Raw genomic sequence first — 22,223 nt, 5'->3', positions numbered from 1 at the left:
TGTGTAAATGACACACGTATAAAACGAATTTACGTCTACTTACAAGTTAAATAAAGTTGTTCGGTTTTGTCTTACATGTCTTTACTTTCTGTTTTTGGTTTGTGCTTTGTTCTTTCTCAAAAATCTACTCTGGTTTTTCTGCCTTCACCTTCCAGCTATCCTATCCAACTAATCCATTTCCATAGCCACGAGGAAGCGCGAAATGCTGACTTGTCTACCACTATCTAATTCATTCTTTGCTAAATTAACTAGTCATAATGGTGGTAGGACTTCCATTCATAAATGTTAATATTTTGGGCAAAACAGAGAACGAATTTCGTTTGAATCATAACTTCGTGGTCAGCTTTTAGGCTGATCTACAAATCGCTCAAATCTTAATTAAATCTTGCTTAATTGACAGAGTTAACGAAACATTGCACTTAGATAAATCGTCCAAACATGCTGAGTAGCTCGGATTATGAGAGGTTAGACTAAGCGTCTGAGAAATAATAGTGATAATACTCTTTCGACAAACAATACAGCTTTGGACAGCCTAATAGTTAAATAAATTGTTTTCACGGTACGGAAATCCACTGTACCCAAAACATCAACAATTATCGGCTTTTCCCTCCAGGTCAACCTCGTCCTAGGCAATGTTGTGAACCTTGGCCGACAGGCAGTTGTGCACGACAAATACAACCGGCTTGGGGCAGCACTCCATGTCCAGTTCCTGCAAAGTTCAAATTAGATTCATAAGTTTCGGGGTGTGTTTCAAGGGACTCACAATCTCTCCGTCATCGCCGAAGTCCAGATACAACATCCTGGTGCCGTCATCCGCGGAGCCCTTTAGCTTGTCGAAGGCGAACTGCCACAGCTGCGTCTTGGAGGTGGCCACCGTCGGAGTGGTTGGAGCGAATCCGCCGCAGTCGTACAGAAAGAAGCCTCGATTTATGTGCACAACCAATTGACACTGCCGGCCCTGGAAGAGGCAGCGGAAGGAGAACTCCCTCTGGTAGTTGACCGCCTGGTGGGAGCCCTGAACGAGGGATCTGGCCCAGGCGGCCATGTCCCGGTGCGTCTCCGAGCGCAGCCAGTAGACGAGCACCCCGCGGGCCGTGCCGCAGCGGACGCAGAATACCGTGGTCTGCTGGCCCTGCCAAAGGATACAATTGTTAAAATATTTGTCTTGCATCGGGGTCAGTTTTCAGCTCACATTCAGGGATGAATTGTTGCCGGCCCCTGCCAAACGCGTCGTGGCCAGGGCGTAGATCTCCAGGGGACGACTCCAGGCCTCCACCGACCACGGAGCACTCTCGTAGATCCGGAACTCACGCTCCGTAACCGCCACGAATATGGGCAGCCACTTGTCGCTCTCATCCGAGCTCTCCGAACTGGAACGACCGCTGGGCTGTGGAAAGGAGTGTATATGTTGTTCAGAAGCGATTCTTGTTGACTAACGAACCACTATTACTATTTAATACCGATTGTTGTGGACCGGTAAAGTAAAAAGATGATTTAAACTTTGTTAACCGCTTTGGGAGATCAGGAGGTCAGTTTTATCATCTGATTTAACAGATGGATGGAGATTTAATATATTGAGCATAATTTTGAAGTTTTGACGATATTTGCTGAGACCTTTGGGTCATGCAAAGGTTATAATCACTTGTAATTTTTGACTTTGATTGGTCGCACAACTTATGTATGGGATTTTGGGTCAACTTACACTTACCAGCTCGCCGGCCACGCCGCTGTTCGAGGTGCCGCTGCCCCCGCTGGCCGCTCCGCCCCCGGCGCTCCCAGAACTCCCGCCGCCACCGCCGCTCATCCGCTTGCTCAGCCAGCCGATGTGCTTCAGCTCGCCGATGAGGTTGGTCAGCGCCCGGTTGGCCTCGGCCAAAGCTCGCTGCGTGCTGCTGCCCATCGCCGAGTGGAGGGCATTGAACCAGACCAAGGCCTCCGCTGAGTCCGCTGCTCGCAGGATGCAGGAGTGCACTCCGTCCGGCGAGTGCAGCTCGAAGCAGCGGTTCTCTGGGGGAGTAGGATATGTGATCAACTTTAAGTATAATATGTCTTTTATCAGACAAAAATCTGATTATCTAAAGACATTAAATCAAAAATTCAGTCCCTAAAATCAAGGAACAATTTAAAAACCAAAATGTAGTAAAACACAAAGCAAAGATATTGCAGTCAATAAAAGATAATTAATAATTATTATGATTTAAAATCGCATGGGCATTTTTCAGAATCGAATAACATACCAGGGTCGATGTACTTGAGGTTCCTGGCCAGATGCGTCAGCTGCAGCGGGATGTATCGCGTATCCGCCCGGGGGGTCGTCTTCGGGGCGGGCGGCGAGGTGGGGACGCCCGGTCCCAGCGGACAGAGGAAGGCGCGCTGCAGTTCCCAGCCCACTTCCGAGATGATGCTGGCCTTCCGAAAGTAGGGCGTCACTTCGCGTAGGAATTTAACTGCAAAACACACAGGCGGAAACCAACCGGGGATATAAACATCAGAGCAAATCAAACGACGGCGCATGAATATGGATGCGGGGGGGATGTGGGGCACGGTGTCATCAGCAAAGCACTCGCAAATGCAGCACTCACAGCATTCAATCAGCCGGAGTTAGAGCCTTCTTCGTTAAAGCCGATGTGGCTCTTGCTGCGGCAGTCTTGGCAAACGCTGCGGCATAAATTCATTAGAGTTTCCGCTCTATTTTTATTCGATTTGCACGCCCAAAGTCCCTCGACTGGCGTCGAACTCCTGCGCACAGTGGGCCAGGGGTTACGACTAAGGGATGCGATTTTTTCGTATCCTCAGGGCTTTCACCTTTATTGATGACATTTCGTGTGACTTGCTGACTACCACACCCCAAGAAATCCCTTAGTGTCAGTCTAATAAATACGGGTAAAGACGACACTTCTCCTATGATTGAATCCCAAGCTAGTGTCAAAACTATGCTACATTTGTATACTGCTGTTCTGCTAAACTATTGTGCTCTACATACAGCACACGGAAACTAGAATGATACATTTTGTATAGTATGGTACATTTACTAAGTGGACTGATCGCTAGTTGGGTACTCTGGGTACGATCGCGGCAGCAATATTGGAAACTCTCCGAAACAATAATTAAGCTTCTTAGTCAATCTTAGTCAATTTAATCCTGTTTTATCGATTGCCAGAACACTGTGCAACTACTATGCAAATTGTGCTGACGACGCCAGGTGCTCTGCTCTGGGGGAAAGGGGCATCTGCGAGTCTCGTATATCTAACTGGCAAGGCCCATAGCTTTCCCGCCCGAGCCCAGCCCAGTTGATATGCTCAGAATTCCGCCCACAACATTTGCACAATTTCCGTTTGCTGTTGCCGCCGTCGCTGCTTGCCTTTGCTCTTCCCTGGCTGTTTCTGTTGTTGTTGCTGTGATGTTGTCGTTTGCCGTTCGAGTGATTTGGAAATTCAATTTTCACACTTAATGCCGACGGCCGGCGGTTGGCGGCGGCTCGTCCGACTCAATTCGTGTGTTTAGCTCAACTAATTAGAGCAGACGGCCACGCGGCGGATGGGTTGTGCGATGGGGGCGCCACCCCTGCTAATTGCTTGGCATTTACCGTGCCCCGGAAGGTGGAAGCCGCCAGGGCACTCCACCGGCCAAGCGCCACTCCCACTCCCACTGCCACTCCCAGTCCCAGTGCAGTTCGCAAACATTTGCATTCACAAATATGCAACCGACGACAAACGGCCAAACAAGCGGAGCAACTAAAAATAAAAATGTTGCATAGCGGCAGGCGCAAAGTGTGATGAAGCCTTCGGGGAAGGGGTTTCGGCGGTCCGGGATTTTTCGGAGTGGACTGCAGAGCAAACTGAACTAAGCCAAAAACGACAAACGAGGAGCGCAACTGGCAGCGGGAAAAGTTTAGATGCAACAGCAAAAACAACAAAAGCAACAATAACAACGGTAATAAGTTGTGCAAATTTTTGCATTTAAGTGTAAATAAAGTTGCCGCTGCACGAGAGTGTGTGTTTGTGCTGAAAAACCATTCGAGAAAAACAAACAAGTTATGGGAAAGTTGGCTGCAACCACCGCAGGCCACAATTGTTAGCTGCTTAAGTATGAATATTTTGCGCTTACGTTTTTCAAATAAATATGGTATTACAAACAATCCACTGAGGATTAAAGTCAAGGATTTGCTCAGTGCCCCTGGCATGTGGGTTAAATCAATAGGCGGGCCAGGCAATTTAATATAAGCCTCTACTGTTTACGCAAATTTCTCTTGAAAGTTAATTTCATTTCACCTAACAGCTTGCAACTCGTTTTAAGCATTTCGTAGTATGCAGCTGCAGCCTCTAATCTCTATCTCTAATCTAGAAATAGTAAAATATTTTTTATTTCAAAAATCTGAATTTCCCAGAAACCATAAATATTTTACAACTGCTTCAAAATTTTAAACCACATCCTTGGTTTCCCAATAACGGTGCTAAGCTGCTTAAGCTCATAAGCAAGGTTAACGTTAAAGTATTAATTTTATTTAAGCGCCTTGCATTTTGTTTTACACAGCTTCTGGGATCATCTTTGGGGTAATATTATTACTAAAACGCATTCATGTGACTCCGCTCTCTCGTGGTTTCCAGGTTCCAATATCACCCCACTTAATTCCAGTCGGGCAGAAACTTTTTTACACCTTTGCCGACAAAAGGAAATCCTGAAAATCCGGCAGAGCTGCCACCGCAGAGCATAAATCAAAGGGGCAGGCCGTACAGTGGGCGTGGCCGGTCGGAATATGATATCAACAGCAGGCGGCATTCGGAATTCGGCAAATCGTGCGTTAAAACAAACTTTCCGCAAAACTTTTGCGAGTAAAATCTCACGCGTTTCTGGGGAGGAAGTGGGCAGGTCGGTTAAGTAGGGGCCACTTGGGGGGACGGGGGTGGATGGGTGGGTAGGTGGGCTGATGGGCTGGTCGGTGGATCCGGTGGTCCGCAAATGTGTGCCAAGCTGTAAAAACCATTGCTAATGGACTTCTGGGAGGCGAGCAAAGCCAACTGTCGTCGCCTCCGTCGCCAACTCGGGGATCTGTCGTTTGGCAGTCGGAGCTGGAATCCAGTTGCAGACCCCGCTCGCCGCGCGCTCCTCCGGCTTATTTAAATTACAATGAGACGGCTGCCTGCGCGAAAATACTTTGGGCCAAAGTTGTGCGCACAGCGGCCAGCGGAGCTTGGCAAACAACTTGGCCAACTTGTAAATTGAAGTTCGAATCAAGAGCTCGGGCCGGAGCCAGTGGGCGGAATCGGGGCAGGATGGTGCTGAGCTGTTAAGCATGTCGCCGCCCATTCATGGCTAAAGGCTTTTGAAATTGTGATTACATTTGCGCCACTTTGCGTGCCTATAGATCTGGGCCACTTTAATTTAATGAACACACCGTTGAAATTATGAAAACGACCGCAAACCAAAAGCCCAACATCAAAATGCTCACTCGATAACAAAACGGGCAGGGGAGGCGGGGAGGAGTATCTGGGGATTTGGTGCGGGGTGATTTGGCTAATTGATTGGATTGGCTTATTGAGAGGATTGTGGGTTTTACAAACAAGTAAATATGTAAATGTAAAGGAGCTTAGACAAAATCAATGGTAATGGGGTTATGAGCTTTGAAATCCAACAAACATAAGAAACCTTATTTGGGTAAGTAAGTTATTAAATCTGGCTATTGGATACTTTCATTTTTACAAATTTAAAATAATTCTCGAAATAATTAAAAACGCTACCTATGGTCCTCCTATATTGTTCACTTGGGTATTGAATTCTCGCTCTAATGTAGTTTGAGGTGTTTAAAAGTATGCAGTAAATAAAGGAGTTTAAAATATATATTCCATATATTTAGACACCTAAAATCTTGGAGCTTCGGATTTTTGATTAAACCTCTGAAATGCTCTTTCCTAAGAGATTTCATATTGAGCAAGAAAAGAAGTTAAATTCGGCAAGTCGAAGTTTATATACCCTTGCAGTTATAAGAAATGATCAATATTAGTAACACTATTTTAGTTTAAAGGATTGTTGCTAGTTTCAGTGATATTAAGAAAACTATTTCATTATTTCTCTGACCTTTTCTTTGACAGCTATATGTTAGAGTCGTCCTATTTTTATTAATATTAATTCGAAAGTCTTAAAAATATAACATACGATATTCCAATATTATAAGATAATATGCCAAAAAAGCAGAAGCTATAACTCGTTTCGAATTATTTTCCCACCAATTTTCAGATCCTATGGCAGCTATAGATATAGTTATACGATTTTGATAAAACTTAATTCGAAATTCGAAACTAATTAAAAAATGTAATTTCCAAGTGTATGAGGTTATATGCTTAAAAACACCAAAGATATAATTTTTTTTAATTTTTTCCCCGATAGTTCCTATGAAAGCTATAAGATATAGTTGTCCGATCCGGCTGGTTCCGACTTATATACTACCTGCAAAATAAATAAGACTTTTGGAAAAGTTTCAGCCCATTAGCTTTTAAACTGAGAGGCTAGATCGACTCGTCTAGTGAGCTGTGGTCGGAAACGTCCTTCACTGCGTTGCAAACTTCTTACTGAAATCATTATACCTTCTGCTATGGTATAAAACTAAGAAAGAAAAGTAACAATTTTATTTATATTTTATTGCAAACACTACTAAAAGCTTACAAATTTAATTTTATACACATTATTAGCAGAGTACAACGGCTTCGTAGTAGGGCCAGTAAAATCCTCCGAAAATAGTTTTGCCACTTTAATTGGCTCGCAGAAATATCTGTGGCCCAGAAAGGCGGCGAAATAGATCACCAGCAGCTCAACATGGACATGTGCTGGCCCAAAATTAAATGCGAGTCAGACTCTCGGAGTCAACAGATACTCGGGCCCTGGGCTGCGTGGCATGCGAGGCACGTTGACGACGATGACGTGAGTCTTGGAGGGCTAAGCCCGAGATGGAACTGAAGTTTTGCGGGAGGGGCTGGCCGCTGTTGATATTAAAGCGACATTAACATTGAGCTTGATGGCTGCTTTGATGGGCCATGATACGTTTTTAAATGCGCGAATATTGTCAGTTGCCCATACATTCAGATTCGGATTCGCACTGTGCATCTGGGATCGAGTGAGTTATCATAACCCCAGGCGACGGCAGCGGGAGCGGCAGCGACGACCTTGCTACCGTTACTGAATTCTGATGGCAGAATCGGTTGTACAGTGCGCATATATAGCGGGGCACCCACAGCAGCCGGGCACAAACCGTTAGCACTCGTCCACCAATCAACATGAAGAGCCAACCCATCCTGATCCTAGCCATGTGCCTCCTGGCCCTCTCCTCCGTTTCCAGCATGCCGCAGCGTCGGGCGAAGAGTCAACGCCAGGTGGAGTACTCCTCCACACCCTATCCGGCAGCTGGATTCCGCCCCAGGATCGCTTTCAATCTTCCCAGCGAAGTGCAGCCCAAGCTCGAGACGGAACCACTGACCACCACCACCAGCAGCACCACAATTCACAGCGAAGTGCAGACCCTGGAGAACACCGAACCACTGAGCACGACCGAGCAGCAGCAACCGGAAACAGAAACCGAGCCGGAAGCGGATTTGGAAGTGTCCGTCCGCACGCCCGCCAACACCTACGGAGCCCCCGGAGATCAGGATCCCCTGGAGCCTGACACCGTGGAGGTGGTGGCCCAGGAGCCAGCCCGTGACTTTCAGCCACCCTCGCTGGAGGCCGTGGAAAACTTTGCCGCCGATGGCGCTGTTGCTGCTGGCAGCGAGCAGCCTGTTGCTGATGTCCCTGCCCTGGGCGAAGCGGAATCCCAGGACGATGAGCCGGAGACTGAGGTGAAGGCCGCAACCCCTGCAGGAACCTACGGACCACCCGCCACCACCTACGGAGTGCCCGAGCTGAGCGAGCCCGAGAACGAGTTGGACCAGGAGGAGTCGCAGGTGGAGCTGGTGGAGGAGGCGGCTGCGGAGGCGGCGCTGGCCAACGAGCTGGCCAGCGGACGCCTCATCCTGCTGCCCCTGGGCGCCAGGGGAGCGCAGTTCGGCCGCCTCGTGCTGGCCGTGGAGCAGCCACGTATGCGCTTGAGAAGCGAGCGCCTGAGGAGGATCTAAGGATTGTCTTGTCACTTTACAAATGGGGATCATTCCAACGAAAATATACGTACTTATTTCAACTAAAGCTTTTCTGGATTTATTACCTATAATCATTTAATTGGAAAAGGTGTCTATGTGTCGAAAAGTATGCAACCATATACCTTTGGCTCAGATGTTCAATGAGTTCATTCTCCTTTATTGACTGCATTACTTTAGACATCTTAATTTTTTTGTACGATTATTATGTAGCACAAATACGAAATACAAAAATAGATCCAGAATTTTTTTATCAGCTGGTATTATTTGTAAATTTGCACAACCCCAATCATCCCATCCGTTGACTTCAATATTTAACATTCAATCAACAGTTTTTCGTGGATCTCTTAGAGACTGGCCAAAAACTACCTGGCATAAACGCAATACAATTAAAGCAATGGTTTAGCCGAAGCAGCTGGTGGCCAGGAAATGTATCTGTCAAGGAAATGGAATTGGCTGTGTCGGAGTGGATTCCCCGATCCGACTCCAGCCTTTTCCCATCATTTCGCAGAGGAAGTTGTTTCAGCAAAATTGCCGAACACGGTTCATTGCATTGTTTATGCCAACTGGCTTGGCTTGTGATTGGGTCACGCCCACAGGATGCACAAGTGGGTGTGTCGGGACTGGGGTTGTCCCGCTTTTGGGCGATGTGTGCTCCGCAAGGACACCCCACCCATACATCTCCTAATTGATGCTTACTATTGTTTATTGTGTTTTGTGCGAGGAGCCGAGCAAAGCGAAGCAAAACGCAGCTGAATGGAGATGAGCAGGAAGCGATGCTCCAACTTTGCCCGGCCATTTTGATTAGGCATTGTCCTCTCTGTGCGTCTGTGATTGCGATGCTGATGTGCTGGTGTGATTATGTACTTGGGTTGTTATTAGATCAGGCCTGGCAGTGGTACACCTATTTTTAAGGTGCCGGGTCGATGGGTTCGGCGCCTGGATATTGGCTTATGCAGTGGGTTCCTAAACATGAATGGTACTCACTGAACCGTTCAGAAGATAAGGGGGTTTCCATTGAATTCGATAGTTAGTGGAGAAAGAAACCCTTAGACCGTTGTCTATTCAGGTGTAAAAGCTTTCTTGAGCTAAATAAAAATTTAAGATATCCATTACAAGCACTTCTATAATTAAAACAAATACAAGTTAACAAGACCCTGATTAAACTATATGCAACTCCAAGACAGTCGAAGGGCGGCCGTTCAGCTTGTCTTCCGGAACGGCCCTGCAGACAGCTTAGCAAACCTGGATAATTATTTTCGTTCTCTATCCATGGCAAACCGCTTTCATCACCTATAACCCTTGCTTTATTTACGTCTGCCAGCTACTCAGACAGTTGAGAACGCAGTGCGTAGCAGGACTCCAGCATCCCGGAGTCCTGCAGCCAAACATCCCAGCAACCCATCCTTCCGCAACCTGAATCATTTTCGCTTTTTGCCACTCGACAACACTGGGCGGGTGCGCCACCCACAAGTAGCGACTATGTATTTTTGGGCCATTTGATCAAATGGAAAGAAAACTTTTCTCATTACTCATTGCCAAGCCGGGGCAAACAAACCAGGCAACGAGCCAGCCAACCAACCAACCATCCAACCATCCAACCATCCAACCAACCAACCAACTAGCGGCAGTCAACAGCTAACAGTCAACATGGAGCGGTGGACCGAAGGGGACTGCTCCCGGAGAGGGGCTGCATCTGGATCTGGATGCTGGGGATTTATAACAGGACCCAGCTGCAACAGTGGCAGCAGCAGTCGCAGTGGCTGCGGCAGTAACTCGCATGTTTTGCTGAGTAATCCCACGTATGTATTTGCACTAAAGCCCTCTGTTCCGCCCTTCCAACTCGCCACTCCACCGTGCCACCATGGGACGGATGCCACAACAACGGGACAAAAAAGATCCCCACTGTCGGTCAATTAATCACGGTTGAACAAGTTTGTAAAAGATTATCTGTGCAGTTATGGGACGGGAGCGGGGAATCAAAGACACAATTTATCACAAAAACAAGCAACAGATAAAAATGTTTCAAATTTATTGTTGCTAAGAGGGACCTGAATTTTGAGATGGATTTTAGTTCATAGTTGGGGACTGCGATTGAAACTTTGGGTATACATCAAACTTAGTTGTTCATGTCGTGGGCGGAGTGAGGAAAGACTAGAGAAATCAACTTGCACAGATATTTCATATTGCCGAATAGCATAGACAACGTAAGGACCACTCAAAACTGAAATCAAGGGCTTAAGCTAATAATATGGCATGTTGGAGCTGCTGGTTCTATGTTTTTGAATAAGCCAACGCTATCCTACCCACTGTGCGCAACTGTGCGCAATGGTACTCATAGTTTACTTGTTAGTTTGACTCGCGTTTTTTAAGCTCTCCTCTTTTTCGGCACTCCACCTTCCCCATTCCGTGTGTGCGAAATGTTTTACGCAAATAACAATTTGACATTCTGGCCAGGAGGGCAACAAATGTATCATCGGCGTGTACTCACCCTCCAGATCCACCACTCGACCAGACCGCTTGAGGGCCCTCACCGCCTCGTCGTGGGTGGCGTCCCGCAGCTCCTCCCCGTTGACCGTCAGGATGGCGTCGCCCACGTAGAGTCCCTTGGCCTGGTCGGCGGCCATGCCTCGGAAGATCTTCGAGATGAGGATGGGCATACGGTTCTCGCGACCACCCTTGATGGAGATGCCCAGGCCGTTGTTATCCGACTTGATGATCCGCACATGCCGCTTCTGGTTGGCCACATGATCAGGTACGTCGCACATATCCATGCCGCCCCCGTCGCCGGCATTGTTGTTGTTCAGGCAGAGGTCGCGGTCTCCATTGTCGTTGCCCCCCGAGCCATCTAGCTCCGTGTCCTGGATATTCATCCCCTGCAGCGAGGCGGAGCTGGGCAGGGTGCCGTTCTGGCCAGCTCCGCCAGACCCACCTCCTCCGGCGCCACCGGCTCCTCCACTGTGATTGCTCCTGAGGAAAAGGTAGATGGCTATTAAGACATTGATGACGTTTTTAGAGTACACATTCACATTTAAGACTGTTATAGGTCTTACCTAAAAAGCTTAGGAAAATTAAGAGACTCGTAAAAATATGCCTTATTATACTAAGGCACTTTGTTAAAGATAGTTCTACGAAACCGGTGTATTATACATAAGTGCTCAAAGGCCAAACGTGGCAAACAAATGGCAAAATAAGTTTCTCAATTGGGTCGTCCAAGAGCAGAATACTATTATGCAATAGATGTACTCTAAACCACAATCTGGTTCAAAGATTAGGTTTCCCTAAAAATTATTCATACGACCCGTATGCCTGTAATATTTTACCAAAAATATCGATTTTCTATTTACAACCTTTTCAACTTATTTCAACATTAATTTCATTGGAATAATTGCAAAAATAACGCACAGCAACAAACAAATTTTTTAATCTATTTTATGAGTTATAAGTTCTGAAATACCCTAGTAATAAATACAATTGTGTACTGACACAAATATCTCTAGACATAAAAATCTTAAGCTTATATCAAGTGAAAACTAATTCGGAACTGCTGTTCTTCGGCACAACTCACCCCAAGGTTCCGTTCAGAGTGGTAGACTGTCCATCGTTGGAAGCTTGCGCCGCCTCACAGGACTCGTCCAGGCTGACGGCCAGGAAGTCCGTTTCCAGTGTGACGAGGACGCGGTACCAGGCGCCTCGCACCCTCGTCTCCATGTTGCCGCACCGCAGACCCGAGGGGGAGGGGGAGTGCTGCTGCGGAATGGGCTGCTGGGCCGCCGGCGGGGTCCTCCCCAGACTGGAGGATTCCACCATGATTCCTCTCTGACTTCGATTGCGCGGTCCTGATATGGTATTCTACATGATAGTCGCCGGCAAGGGCTGAAAGGATCGAGAGAACTACACTTTAGTTTTGGCGTTCATTTTGTGGATTGGAAAATTAAAGATTGTAACAAAAGATTGATGGTGTTTGCATCCGCTTAAAATTACGCAGCAATAAAATCATTCCCTGCTCTCTTTACAATTTATAAATTCACTGCGCCCGATAAAATATAGGCTTAGCCCAATTTATTGCTGTTTGAGAAATAATTAACCGAATGACAGCTGAACGGAACTAAGTCATACAACACTAATTGCGGAGATAAGCGACTCAGTCGGTGCGGTCGTTTAATGAATTCAAGGGAAATGGGCCTGTTGCAGGCGGCAAATACTTTTGGCCAGGTTAGCCATTGAGATAATATCGCAATTAAGCTGCCAACTTCGCAGTTGAGTCTCAACGGATCTCCAGTTAGACAGCAGATGACAGGAGCTGTAGGGAGTGGCTGGCAATGGGCGGATATCAAATTAAATGTCCGGCATGCGGATGACACACACGGAGGCAGAAATGCGTAGCGGAGGAGAGGGCATTTGTCATTGTTTTGCCAGTCCAGGATTTATTGCATTCCCCGACAAGTCAAGAAGCAGTGCTGGCTGGCGGAGTGAAGGCGAGTGGGGGAATGCAAAGCCGAGGCATTCGGGGCGCACATCCTTCCATTTCCGGCCACATCCTTCCACACACATCCGCCCACATCCGCGGCGACCGCAGTGCAACAGTTCTCCGCTCGGAGCTCCGCAATTACGCATCTTGTCGCCGCCGCGGGACTTTTTCCTATGATTTTCTATTTGACAAGTTGCCACTCTCCGAGGAGCAGGACTGCTGCCAGAGATGCCCTCGTGAAGGGGCATGGGGTTGCGAGTCCCTCCGCTCCAATTCGATTTCGTGCTCACGCTCTCAACCGGAAAAGGACTGCTCCAGTCAGACACATCCTGCTTCTGTGATTGCGATTGCGTCTGTGTGAGTGCCATTTGTATGTACATTTCCGCTACGATCCAGCAGGAAGTAATTTTGGCGCTGCCTCGGCTTCTGCTGCTGCTGCTGCGGCTGCGGCTGCTCTCCCTATGCTGCTGCCGTCAGCAAGTCTGTTTACTTTGCAATTTATTGTGCAACATTTGTAATTATTATTGCAATGCCGCAGCTCAAGGCCCCCGAAGACTTGGCGAACATGTACAAAAAACTTTTCCAAGTGTGTGACTGCTTGAGACGCAGGCCGAAGGACGAAGGCGCTGGCAACGTTGTCATCAACACGCTCATAATTGTAAGTAAACACACCCGAACACACTCAAGGCAGATGTGTGTACGTACTCGCATTTAAGGCCAGAGAACGAGGGGCGACTTGTGAGTCTGGGAAAGTTCGTCAAACGAGCTAGGGTAAACATGGAGATTCACTTAATCAATACCCAAAAGAAACATATCGAATGTCTGCGACGCTTTTATTCCGCAACAGAACTTTGTGGAGTACAAGTAAGTCAATGTATGTGTATTATCGGTCAATTAATAATAAGTTATATACAGTTTGAAGAATTGGCGTACTATTTGCATTAAACATTTTCCTTGTTGAGGGTGCGCTGATATTTGCTTTAGCGTTGAACCATAAAACACGAAACACGATCAAGGTCCTAAATAAATTTGTGTATTTTGTTGTATTTATTTGCAATTTGGTCATCTCAATTTATAAAAATATAAACTATAAACTATAACATTTTTATAATACCATTTTACTGCCACGAAAAAACTGTTCGTGGAAACAAAATCGATATTGTTATATCTGCACCAGGCACTTCCTAAACTCACTTGCTTAAAACGGCGCTCATTGTATTCAAATGAAATGAAAACAAGCGCTTAAAAAAGCAATAGCCAATACAGTCTTAATCGTATTCCAGAAATTCCCCAATTGTTCCCACGTGCTATTGCTCTTGCTTTCATTAAGTAATTATTCCGAACATTGTCATTGTTTACTGATCACCAAATATAAAAGGAACTGTGGCCGAAGACCAATTGTGTTTCATTGAGCTCGACTTATTTCCCCAAAAAGATATTCGAACGAGAAATAAATATTCGAGTAACCTAGCATGCTGAAAAAGTCCTGCCAAAACAAACGTGGAATGTTGGTAGCGGCCCGCTGACTTGGCCAAGGGAGATTTGGCCGATGTGGGGATGTGTGCCACGCCCTCCGGACCACCCCGGCAATCGGGCCCGTCCCTCGGCCCCCGCCCGCCACGTCACCGCCTAATAAGCGCCGGACGTCGGTTGTCGCCAGCGCTTCTGCCGTTTTTCATGCTGCGCTTGCTAATTTAATGCCGGGCGGTCATAAATTATGCGCCCAAAAGTAGGCAGCGCGGGAATCGGCAAAAAGGCACACAAATGCTGGGAAGTGGCAGCAGCTGCTGCACACACATTCGCGGGGAAGTTGCATTCAACTCGAACAGCATTTTTTCGCGCTTTCGTGTAATAACTTTTTTCGGCGCCGCTCTAAGGCTCGCCCTTTTTGTCCGATTTTTTCGCTTTGTTTTTGTGCCAGTTTTTTAATGCAAGCTGGGGGATGGGCGAAAAGGAGGCCTTTGTATCGATGCATAAAGCAGCAGCAGCAGAAGCAGCAGCCGCCCAATGCGAAATTGCCATAAATACGTAAAGCGTTTTTCCTTCGGGTCGCCCTCCCGCTCCTCCTTCGCGGGCGGAAATATATTGCCCTGCGTGTGTGTACGCGGAATTGCGTAAGTGTGGGTCTTGCGGCGGCGCCATCAAAAAGTCATAAAATCATAATTTGTAAACGAGAATTTATTTCGAAAAATATTTATGGCTGGCTCCGCTTCTTTTTGCGGCTCGGAAGCCTCACGGAATGTGCGCTATTTGCTCCGCGGATGTGTGGGTGCGATCCGCAGCTGTGTGGGTGCGTATCTGTGTGCGCAAATGTTGCTTCATTAGAGCGGGTGGCAACAACTGGCGGCCTCGCCCTCGCCCTCTCCCTCGCATTGTTTCGCACATTAATTTAATCCGCAGCCTTTTCCGGCGCGGCCCTGCATTTAATTCCCTTTATCTGAACGCGGCCGCCCAGGACCCTGCATTTCGATGGAAATGTATGCAAAAATGCTGCGCCAGTTGACGGCGGAAGAGTCTCTTATAGGTTTAATGGAATCTTGATCGTTATCGGCGAAATTGACAACGATATATTGCGGACGGTGGGCGGCGACGGAAGGCCCCTCCGAGCGCTCGTTTAAAATGCGGAACGGTTTTTATTGCATACTCCGGGGCTCCTGGGGAAATAGAGGCAGTCGCATAAAAGGGCAGGTGAAAATCGTTTAATGTTAATGGCAAAATCAATTCCGGGCCATTGTGTCCGAGAAGGAGTGAAGAATGTTTTGTGGGGGTTTGTTACAATATATTCGCAGAAAAAGAAGCTCTCCTTCAGCAAATATGGAAGTAAAATGGAGGGCGGCAGAGGTCCTTTAGGGTTATTTAACTTTGTTTAAGCCAATTCATCCTCGTAAGCAAGGCTCCATTTGCGCCACTCCCGTTCTGCCCTGCCTCATTTGGCCCCACATCCGGCTTGGCTTCGATTGAGGCAGAACCCCACCGGGAACACATGTCTTGACGCTTGGCCTTGACACCGCCCTGAGCCATCGGCCCGCATTGCGCCCTCTCTCGACCTCGACCCACCCCCGACCTCTGCGACCTCCTCAACCGCCTGGCCGCTGATGCCATCGAAGCCTCTTAATCATTCTTAACAATGCCGCCACACGTTGGGGCTGGCATTAAGCTCTCAGCCCGCTCAACTGGTGGAAATCGATACGCATTTACGTACGTATATTCCGGAATATCTACATATAAATTGCGCACTAATGATCTTTAAATACACATAATACCCAGGACATGCCGCACACACAAAGAGCGGCAGCCACTCGAACCGTGGGCCAGGAACGGAAGGGCACTCCGGGATGCTGCTGGGAGCCCAGGCGGCTTAGTCATTTAGTTGCCCGACTTTGTCCAGTTGTTAGTTATTTTTGTAACGTGAGAACTCAGCCGAAATAACCTTATGAGATTATTGGAGCAGCATTTGCACTTTGCCACTCGATGAAGGGCATTTGTATAGGCTAAGGTTTCGCAAGGAGGAGACACGGTTCTCATTGGGTTTCAACCGCAAACATTTGAATGGTGGATTGGTTTGTACGCTATACTACGAAACTAGTTGCTTAATTTAGATCATGACGCCCGACCTTTAAAGAAACGCTGTGTTGTTCCGGAACATTTACAAGCTTGTGCACGACAAGGTTGTTAAATCATAGATAGTACTCTCTATCGATGTTTTTGGCTATTGAAGGTGTTAACAATCGATACTATCGATAATTGTTATCATTTAGCCGAAAACTCAATTCTTGAGAAGAGTCCAACCTCTGACATACTTTTCTTTTCCATTGGTACATTTTGAATATACGTGTCTACTTAATAAATTATATTTGTTTACTTATATACATTTAAACAATTTAAACAATGAATAATAAATTATTTTAAAGACAAGATATTATTCATGACCTATTAAAACTTGTTCATTTTTTATGTCGAACCACTGCCAACACCACAGAATTTCTAATATAATGTTGGTGAAACATTCCATTAGATATAGTCAATTTTAATCACTTACATTGATCCTTCTTTAATTTTAAAGTGGAAAACTTTAAAAAGCTCGGAAAAATATAGCACAGTATACTATTTGGTTTTTCACATATACCATAATTTCTCAAAAAATTATTTTTTAATGGATCGATAGTATCTGTTTGCTTAATTTTTCGACCATCGTCACTTTTGGTAGTACTATCCATTGCTTCACCAACCCTAGCACGGTGTTTGCTTTAAACCCCAAATCCACAGCTATTTTTAGCATTTTACTATCGCCAATCTGGGTCCAGTGTAAACGCGGCTTTCACAGTTGGCTTGGCCTGCCGTCGGCGTGCCAGCATGCCATTCATGCGCGCCGCCGTGTGTGTGGGATTCCGATAGATAGATTTTTCATGTGCTCACCGCAAAGCCGCCGCTGCGACCGATAAAAGCCAAAACAAACCTCTGAGATTTGCTTATTAGCACACCCGCCCACTCGCCCGCCCTGCCCCACCGGCCCGGTGTCACAGCATAGCCCGGCTCTGCCTGACAAATTATTCAGCATTGATTAATTATGAAAATGCGTTTATATTGATTGTCGAGTGTGGGCTCGGGCGGCTTATGCGCATGGGTTGCGTGTGTGTCGGCCGGAGGGGAGTGGGCGTTAGGCGCAGTTCTGCTGTTTGCCCAGTTCCAGTCCCAGAACCACTTGCATGCCTGCTCATGGTATAAGTTGACACTCTGCGGCGTCCTGGCTAAAACAACTGCCAGAACATGGTTTCAAAGTATTAGCAGTGTATTTGCATCCTGAGAGAAGACATTTTTATAGGTAATCATACTTAAGGTGCCACTTTGTGCAGTATGAATGATGTAAAAATAAACACGTTTTTCAGAAAGAAATGGAATATTTATTACTCTTCCTTTATACAGCTTGGTAAAGAGAGATCTAGAGGGAGTTCTGACGACCTATGTAAGCCCCCACTCTCATATAATGTAGCTAGCGACCGATTCCTTCTGAATGGAAAGCAGTCTCACTTCTCGTGTGCGTAGTTTTGAATAGCTAAGCATGTTGTATGACGATTGCCTTTCGAATCTGTCTTGGTATGCAAATTTCCCTGGAAATAAGAGTGCCCAATCGCCAAGTCAATCGCAGCTATCTGTGTGAAACCCCATTAAACTCAAGCCATGACACCGAGCCCAATTATATTTTCGGAGCCGGGGGACGTCGACAAGAATCCAGAAGTCGATGAAGCCCGAGGATTTCGAGCAGTGCAGACCGTCCTGGGGATTGTGATGTATTGCCGTTGGCAAGCACTCAACGCCCCAGTGCAAGCATGTAAATGAGACGTTCGGCTTGCAGGGGATCTCAGGTGCGGCGCATGGGCGCGTGGGTGTGCGGAGTGTCTGTAATCACTGAAGGCGGCTAGCAGCAGGTGGCCAGAGACAAAAGTCAAGCGGAAGGCGGAGGGGTGGGAAATGCGGGTGGGGAGGGGATGGGGATGCTGCTTTTCCGCACTTATTAATTGCCAGTGTCTTGGCATAATTTCCACTCATTTGTCTGTTGAGTGCAAGTGGCTGAAGCATTGTTCTCCGGGTATGGAATCTGCTCACGTACGGAAAGAAATGGCAGCGGAGTGAGCCCTTCCGACGCCGCCTTCCCGGCAGCACAGAGCAAAATTTTTAGATCAACATTTAAAATTAAATCAAATAATTTAAAAAAGAAACCTCCAATGCACTGGACATGACGCTATTATACCATCCTAAAATTGTGTCAGCATGGGTGGTGATTGTACTTAAAACCACTTTGTTAAAGTTGAATCACGCTCAATCTATTTAGAAGTACTTCACCCAATCCCCATAAAGGTTTCAAAGACCCAAAAAGAGTTAGATCAACCTAAACGAAGCACGTTTATGTAAAACGCATTGTACACCTTCTGCTGGGTATTTCGGCTCAGTGTGCCGTCGCCTGAAATGCAAAATGTGATGATGCAGCTTCATTAAGTGCAATTTAAGTGCGATATTTTCCGAAGGCGCCGTCGCCCTCAGTCGCCTCGGTGAGCTGTTGAAAGGCGCGACGGATGACAAAAGGTAGGGAAACAAATGGAACAAGAGCCGGCCAAGAAAGGAGCTAAGCAGCCGGGGGTCCTGGGAATGGGGGCTGAGCGCTGGGAACTGGAGGCAGGAGGCAGCAGGCAGCAGGGCCGAGTGGAAATGCCCTAATGCACGTAATTGCACGTCGCTCTGATTAAGTTAGCGCAATTTGGTTTCTTTCTCCGGGAGACCCGGCAGCAGCATGCTAAGCCAAAAAGCGGATTACACTTCTCCAGAACGTATTTCTGCGCTGAATATGAAAGTGATCTGGGGAAGAGCGCGCACTCAAGGCGGCACCGGGCGTAATTAGGTCGTGTTTCGTCAAGGAAAGCCTCAAGAATACCCACGAGAGGCTAGGGGCACTCGGGGAACATGTCTGTAATCCAATTTATGCCTCGGACTCGTCACACCTGTGCAAAATTAGCTTTGGAACATGTATTTATTAATGCTGTACCATAATCAGACGCAGTGAAGTCCCGGGACGAAGTTCCATTTCGGATCAGTGGTTCCATATAAATATTGTAGGGCAAAGGAACCACCATTCAATCAGTTTCCCACTTAAATGAGTTTAATGGCTTGTAATGTGTTCAGGAAGGGCAAGCGAACATCTTTGTGACATGTACTGAGTGTGCTTGGGAATGCCAAAGTTCTGATCGAAAACGTGCTCTGCAGACCAGTTCTACCTTCCGAGGCAACGCGACTTGTGAGGTTTCCCCCAGTGGTTCTGTTATCATGGCTTTATAAGCGCAGTATTGCAAAAGGTCGTCGGTGGGTAAGACGATTTCCTAACCGAGCTGCAAATGCGTTTCAATTTCGAAGTGTTATGCAAATAAAATTCTAGAACCCTGAGATTCCCGGCCTTCGGTCCCCGCCCCGCCTGCGCCGGCAACACTTTAAGCCGCACTCAAGATGATGAAAGTTGGGCTTCGCGGCGGGCACTACCCTAATCCCGTCGTAGTAATGTCCCAAGCCCACCCACTCTCTGCAGAGCGGAGGAAGGGCGAAAGGGCAAAGGGCACAGGGCAGCTGGCGTCGGCCAACGGCAACAAAAAGGGAAGGCAGTGGTTATCTGTCAACACATATCGGCGAATGCATGTCAATTGCCGCTTAAATGCTTAGCGCAAAAAGCCGGCGAGGGGCGGCGAGGGGCGGCGAGGGGCGGCGGTGGGTGGGGAGGCAGAGGCCGGTGGGCGGAGGTGGGCGGCCGGCGGCGGCGATGATGATGAATGCCGATAGTAAACGGAATTAACTTTCACGCAGCGCAGCGGCGGCGACTGCGACTTGAATGAAAGAAAAAGCTTACGCCGTCGCAGACTCGAAGCTTTCCGGCGAAGCGCGCGTAGTAAGCGAGCGGGTGGGGGAGGGTGGGAGGCAGTGGCTTGCCTCACCTGCCTGCGTGGGCGGCCCCTTCGGGGACAATGGAGTGCATAAAATGGAGCGATAAAGTACTCCAAGACCGGACGGCGGGGGAACAGTCACCTACCTTTCGATCGCAGTGCTGGGACCTGCCAGAAGCAACTAATGCAGGGAAGCCCGAATGGCGCCTGCGCCGAGCGCACACCCACACCAGCACTCACTCGCACACACTCCCCAGACGTCTGCTGTGTGTGCGTGTACCGAGGATTTTGCCTGCGACTATTTTGATTTTATTGCACTGGCTGGCAGCCCTGGAGAAGCGGCCCGATACGCGGTGGCAGCCGGAATTGCGGAAAAACTGCTTGCACTGGCCACTTAGCTCGTCTGCTCGCGCCTGGCGCTTTTCATTATTGTTGTTTGGCGCGGCGACGGCGGCGTCGGAAAAGCGTGCAGTCCCGTCGTCGTTAGAGAGCGGCGATGCGAGGGGCGCACCAGGGGCTTGGTATCCACTGTCTGCACTGCAAGGCTCCTTCGCCTGTGTTATTCTCCCGGCGATTTATCGGATATCGCAGTATTTGACAGATACTTTGTGGCAACCGGAACCGACGGCAGCGCGGGTGAGTGGCAGAGTCAAAAAAGCAAGTGCTTGCGGGTGCTTAAATAGACTCGGCTCTCCCAAAGCTCGCTCCCGAGTCGGCCACACGCTCTCTGGCCCGGTGTTAGAGCGCTGTTAACCGGTTGGGTCAAAATAGAAGTCGAAACAGACTGAGACTGGCAGCAAGGAGTTTTGAGTCGGGTCTACGTTGGCAGGGCCGGTCCAAAAACTGTTCTACCACAGTCCTAGCACGGACACAAACCGTGATCTCTCGGCGCACTCTTGGGCGGCTGGATTCGAATAACCGGTTAAGAGAAGTATAACAGCTGGCGGGGCAGCAGCGTGTTGCGGAAATCTGTTGTTGCCAGTCATCAGCTGTTCCAGTAAAAGGTGGTGGAAATCTCTGTTAAGCTTAACCACTGTTACTGTAGGGAATGAGAAGTATTTTATCGATTTTGAAGACATTGACTTCTGTCTTTCAGGTATATCGTAATCGGTATTCAATGTAACAAATATATTTATAATATAGAAATCTAAAAAGTTATTAAATGTAAGTCGTGATTATGTAAATATTCGTGGCAGCACTGACAGCGTTGCCGTGCGGATGAGAACAGGGCTACCAGATCAAACGGAAAAGGTGCCCTTGCTACAGCTGCCGCTATATTTAAATGTAGCGATTATAAAATTTGTTTGTATGTAATTAAACCTATTTGATTTCCTTTAGATTCCTCTAAGACGCTGTCAATATATTACGTACATAGTTTTTATAGTTTCACACCATGCAATCCATTTTGTAACAAAACAAGGGAAAGCGCCACAGGAGAGGCCCTAGAAACAAATAACCAGCCAACACATAAATACACTTTTCGGTGAAGACAAACAACATCGACTTATATTTTGATCTATTACGGGGATATCCGATCCTCCCTTAACCAAGAAACAAAATTAGGAAAATATATCTTCGATTAGGTGCAAAGAAAACTTGATTTTCATCCACGTATATTTTCATTTTAATTTATACTCTTGCACTACTTCTTCTTTTATCTACAGACTACGATGACACCGACCGTGACATTAGGGACAGTAGGTCCCAACGTGTCAGCAAATGGTCCGAAATAAACAAGTTTTGCGTGCTGTGTAGGGACTGCCAAGAGAAATAAAAACAATTATTTAAACGAAATCTTTAGAAATAGGTCCCACAAACTTTTGCGGCTTGTGGACTTTAGAGTGAGCCAGAGCAATCGCTAAAATAAACTTCAGCTGCTCAAGAATCTCTAAAACTATTTTTAAAATTTCTACGATTTCATGTGTATTTTACCTTTCTAATTGTCTCGTTTAAAAGTGTGCAAAATATATTAAAGTAAGTTAACAATTTGACTTAAAAGTCTTTACATGTAAATTAGGAAAATTAAAAGAAGAAACAATTAAAACAAACCTATAATTTTGAATTTTTAAGAATGTAGTTGCAACAAAATATATTAATTAAACTTGTTGTATGCATACGCAATAAGATAACATTTACGGTTAGTTAGTTATTAAATATATTACATTACTTGTTCAACTTAAGCAAATAAAGATCAAATGATAATGTTATTAA

At 46.9% G+C, this 22,223-nt stretch overlaps 2 protein-coding genes across 3 annotated transcripts; one reads left to right on the top strand and one right to left on the bottom strand.

Moving 5' to 3' along the window:
* Nucleotides 1–264: 264 nt before the first annotated feature.
* Nucleotides 265–20,648, bottom strand: LOC108030871 (beta-1-syntrophin). Of its 2 annotated transcripts, none has more exons than XM_017104024.3 (8): nt 20,159–20,648; nt 11,689–11,996; nt 10,612–11,090; nt 2,238–2,447; nt 1,703–2,007; nt 1,193–1,387; nt 764–1,132; nt 265–709 (listed from the first exon to the last, which is right to left on the bottom strand). In XM_017104024.3, exons 2-8 carry the CDS (start codon nt 11,928–11,930, stop codon nt 626–628), a joined length of 1,884 nt encoding a protein of 627 aa, XP_016959513.1. In that variant the 5' UTR covers nt 11,931–11,996; nt 20,159–20,648; the 3' UTR covers nt 265–625. The 2 variants fall into 2 exon arrangements, with proteins under 2 accessions (XP_016959513.1, XP_016959514.1); XM_017104025.3 differs by having other exon boundaries at nt 1,709–2,007.
* LOC108030872 (fibrous sheath CABYR-binding protein) lies at nt 7,253–8,764 on the top strand. Its single transcript, XM_017104026.2, has one exon. The coding sequence runs from the start codon at nt 7,269–7,271 to the stop codon at nt 8,100–8,102; it is 834 nt and encodes a 277-aa protein (XP_016959515.1). The 5' UTR covers nt 7,253–7,268; the 3' UTR covers nt 8,103–8,764.
* Nucleotides 20,649–22,223: the final 1,575 nt, after the last annotated feature.

Source organism: Drosophila biarmipes, chromosome 3L (assembly GCF_025231255.1).
Source record: "Drosophila biarmipes strain raj3 chromosome 3L, RU_DBia_V1.1, whole genome shotgun sequence".
Classification (NCBI taxonomy): domain Eukaryota; kingdom Metazoa; phylum Arthropoda; class Insecta; order Diptera; family Drosophilidae; genus Drosophila; species Drosophila biarmipes.
This window is presented reverse-complemented; position numbering and strand designations above follow the sequence as displayed.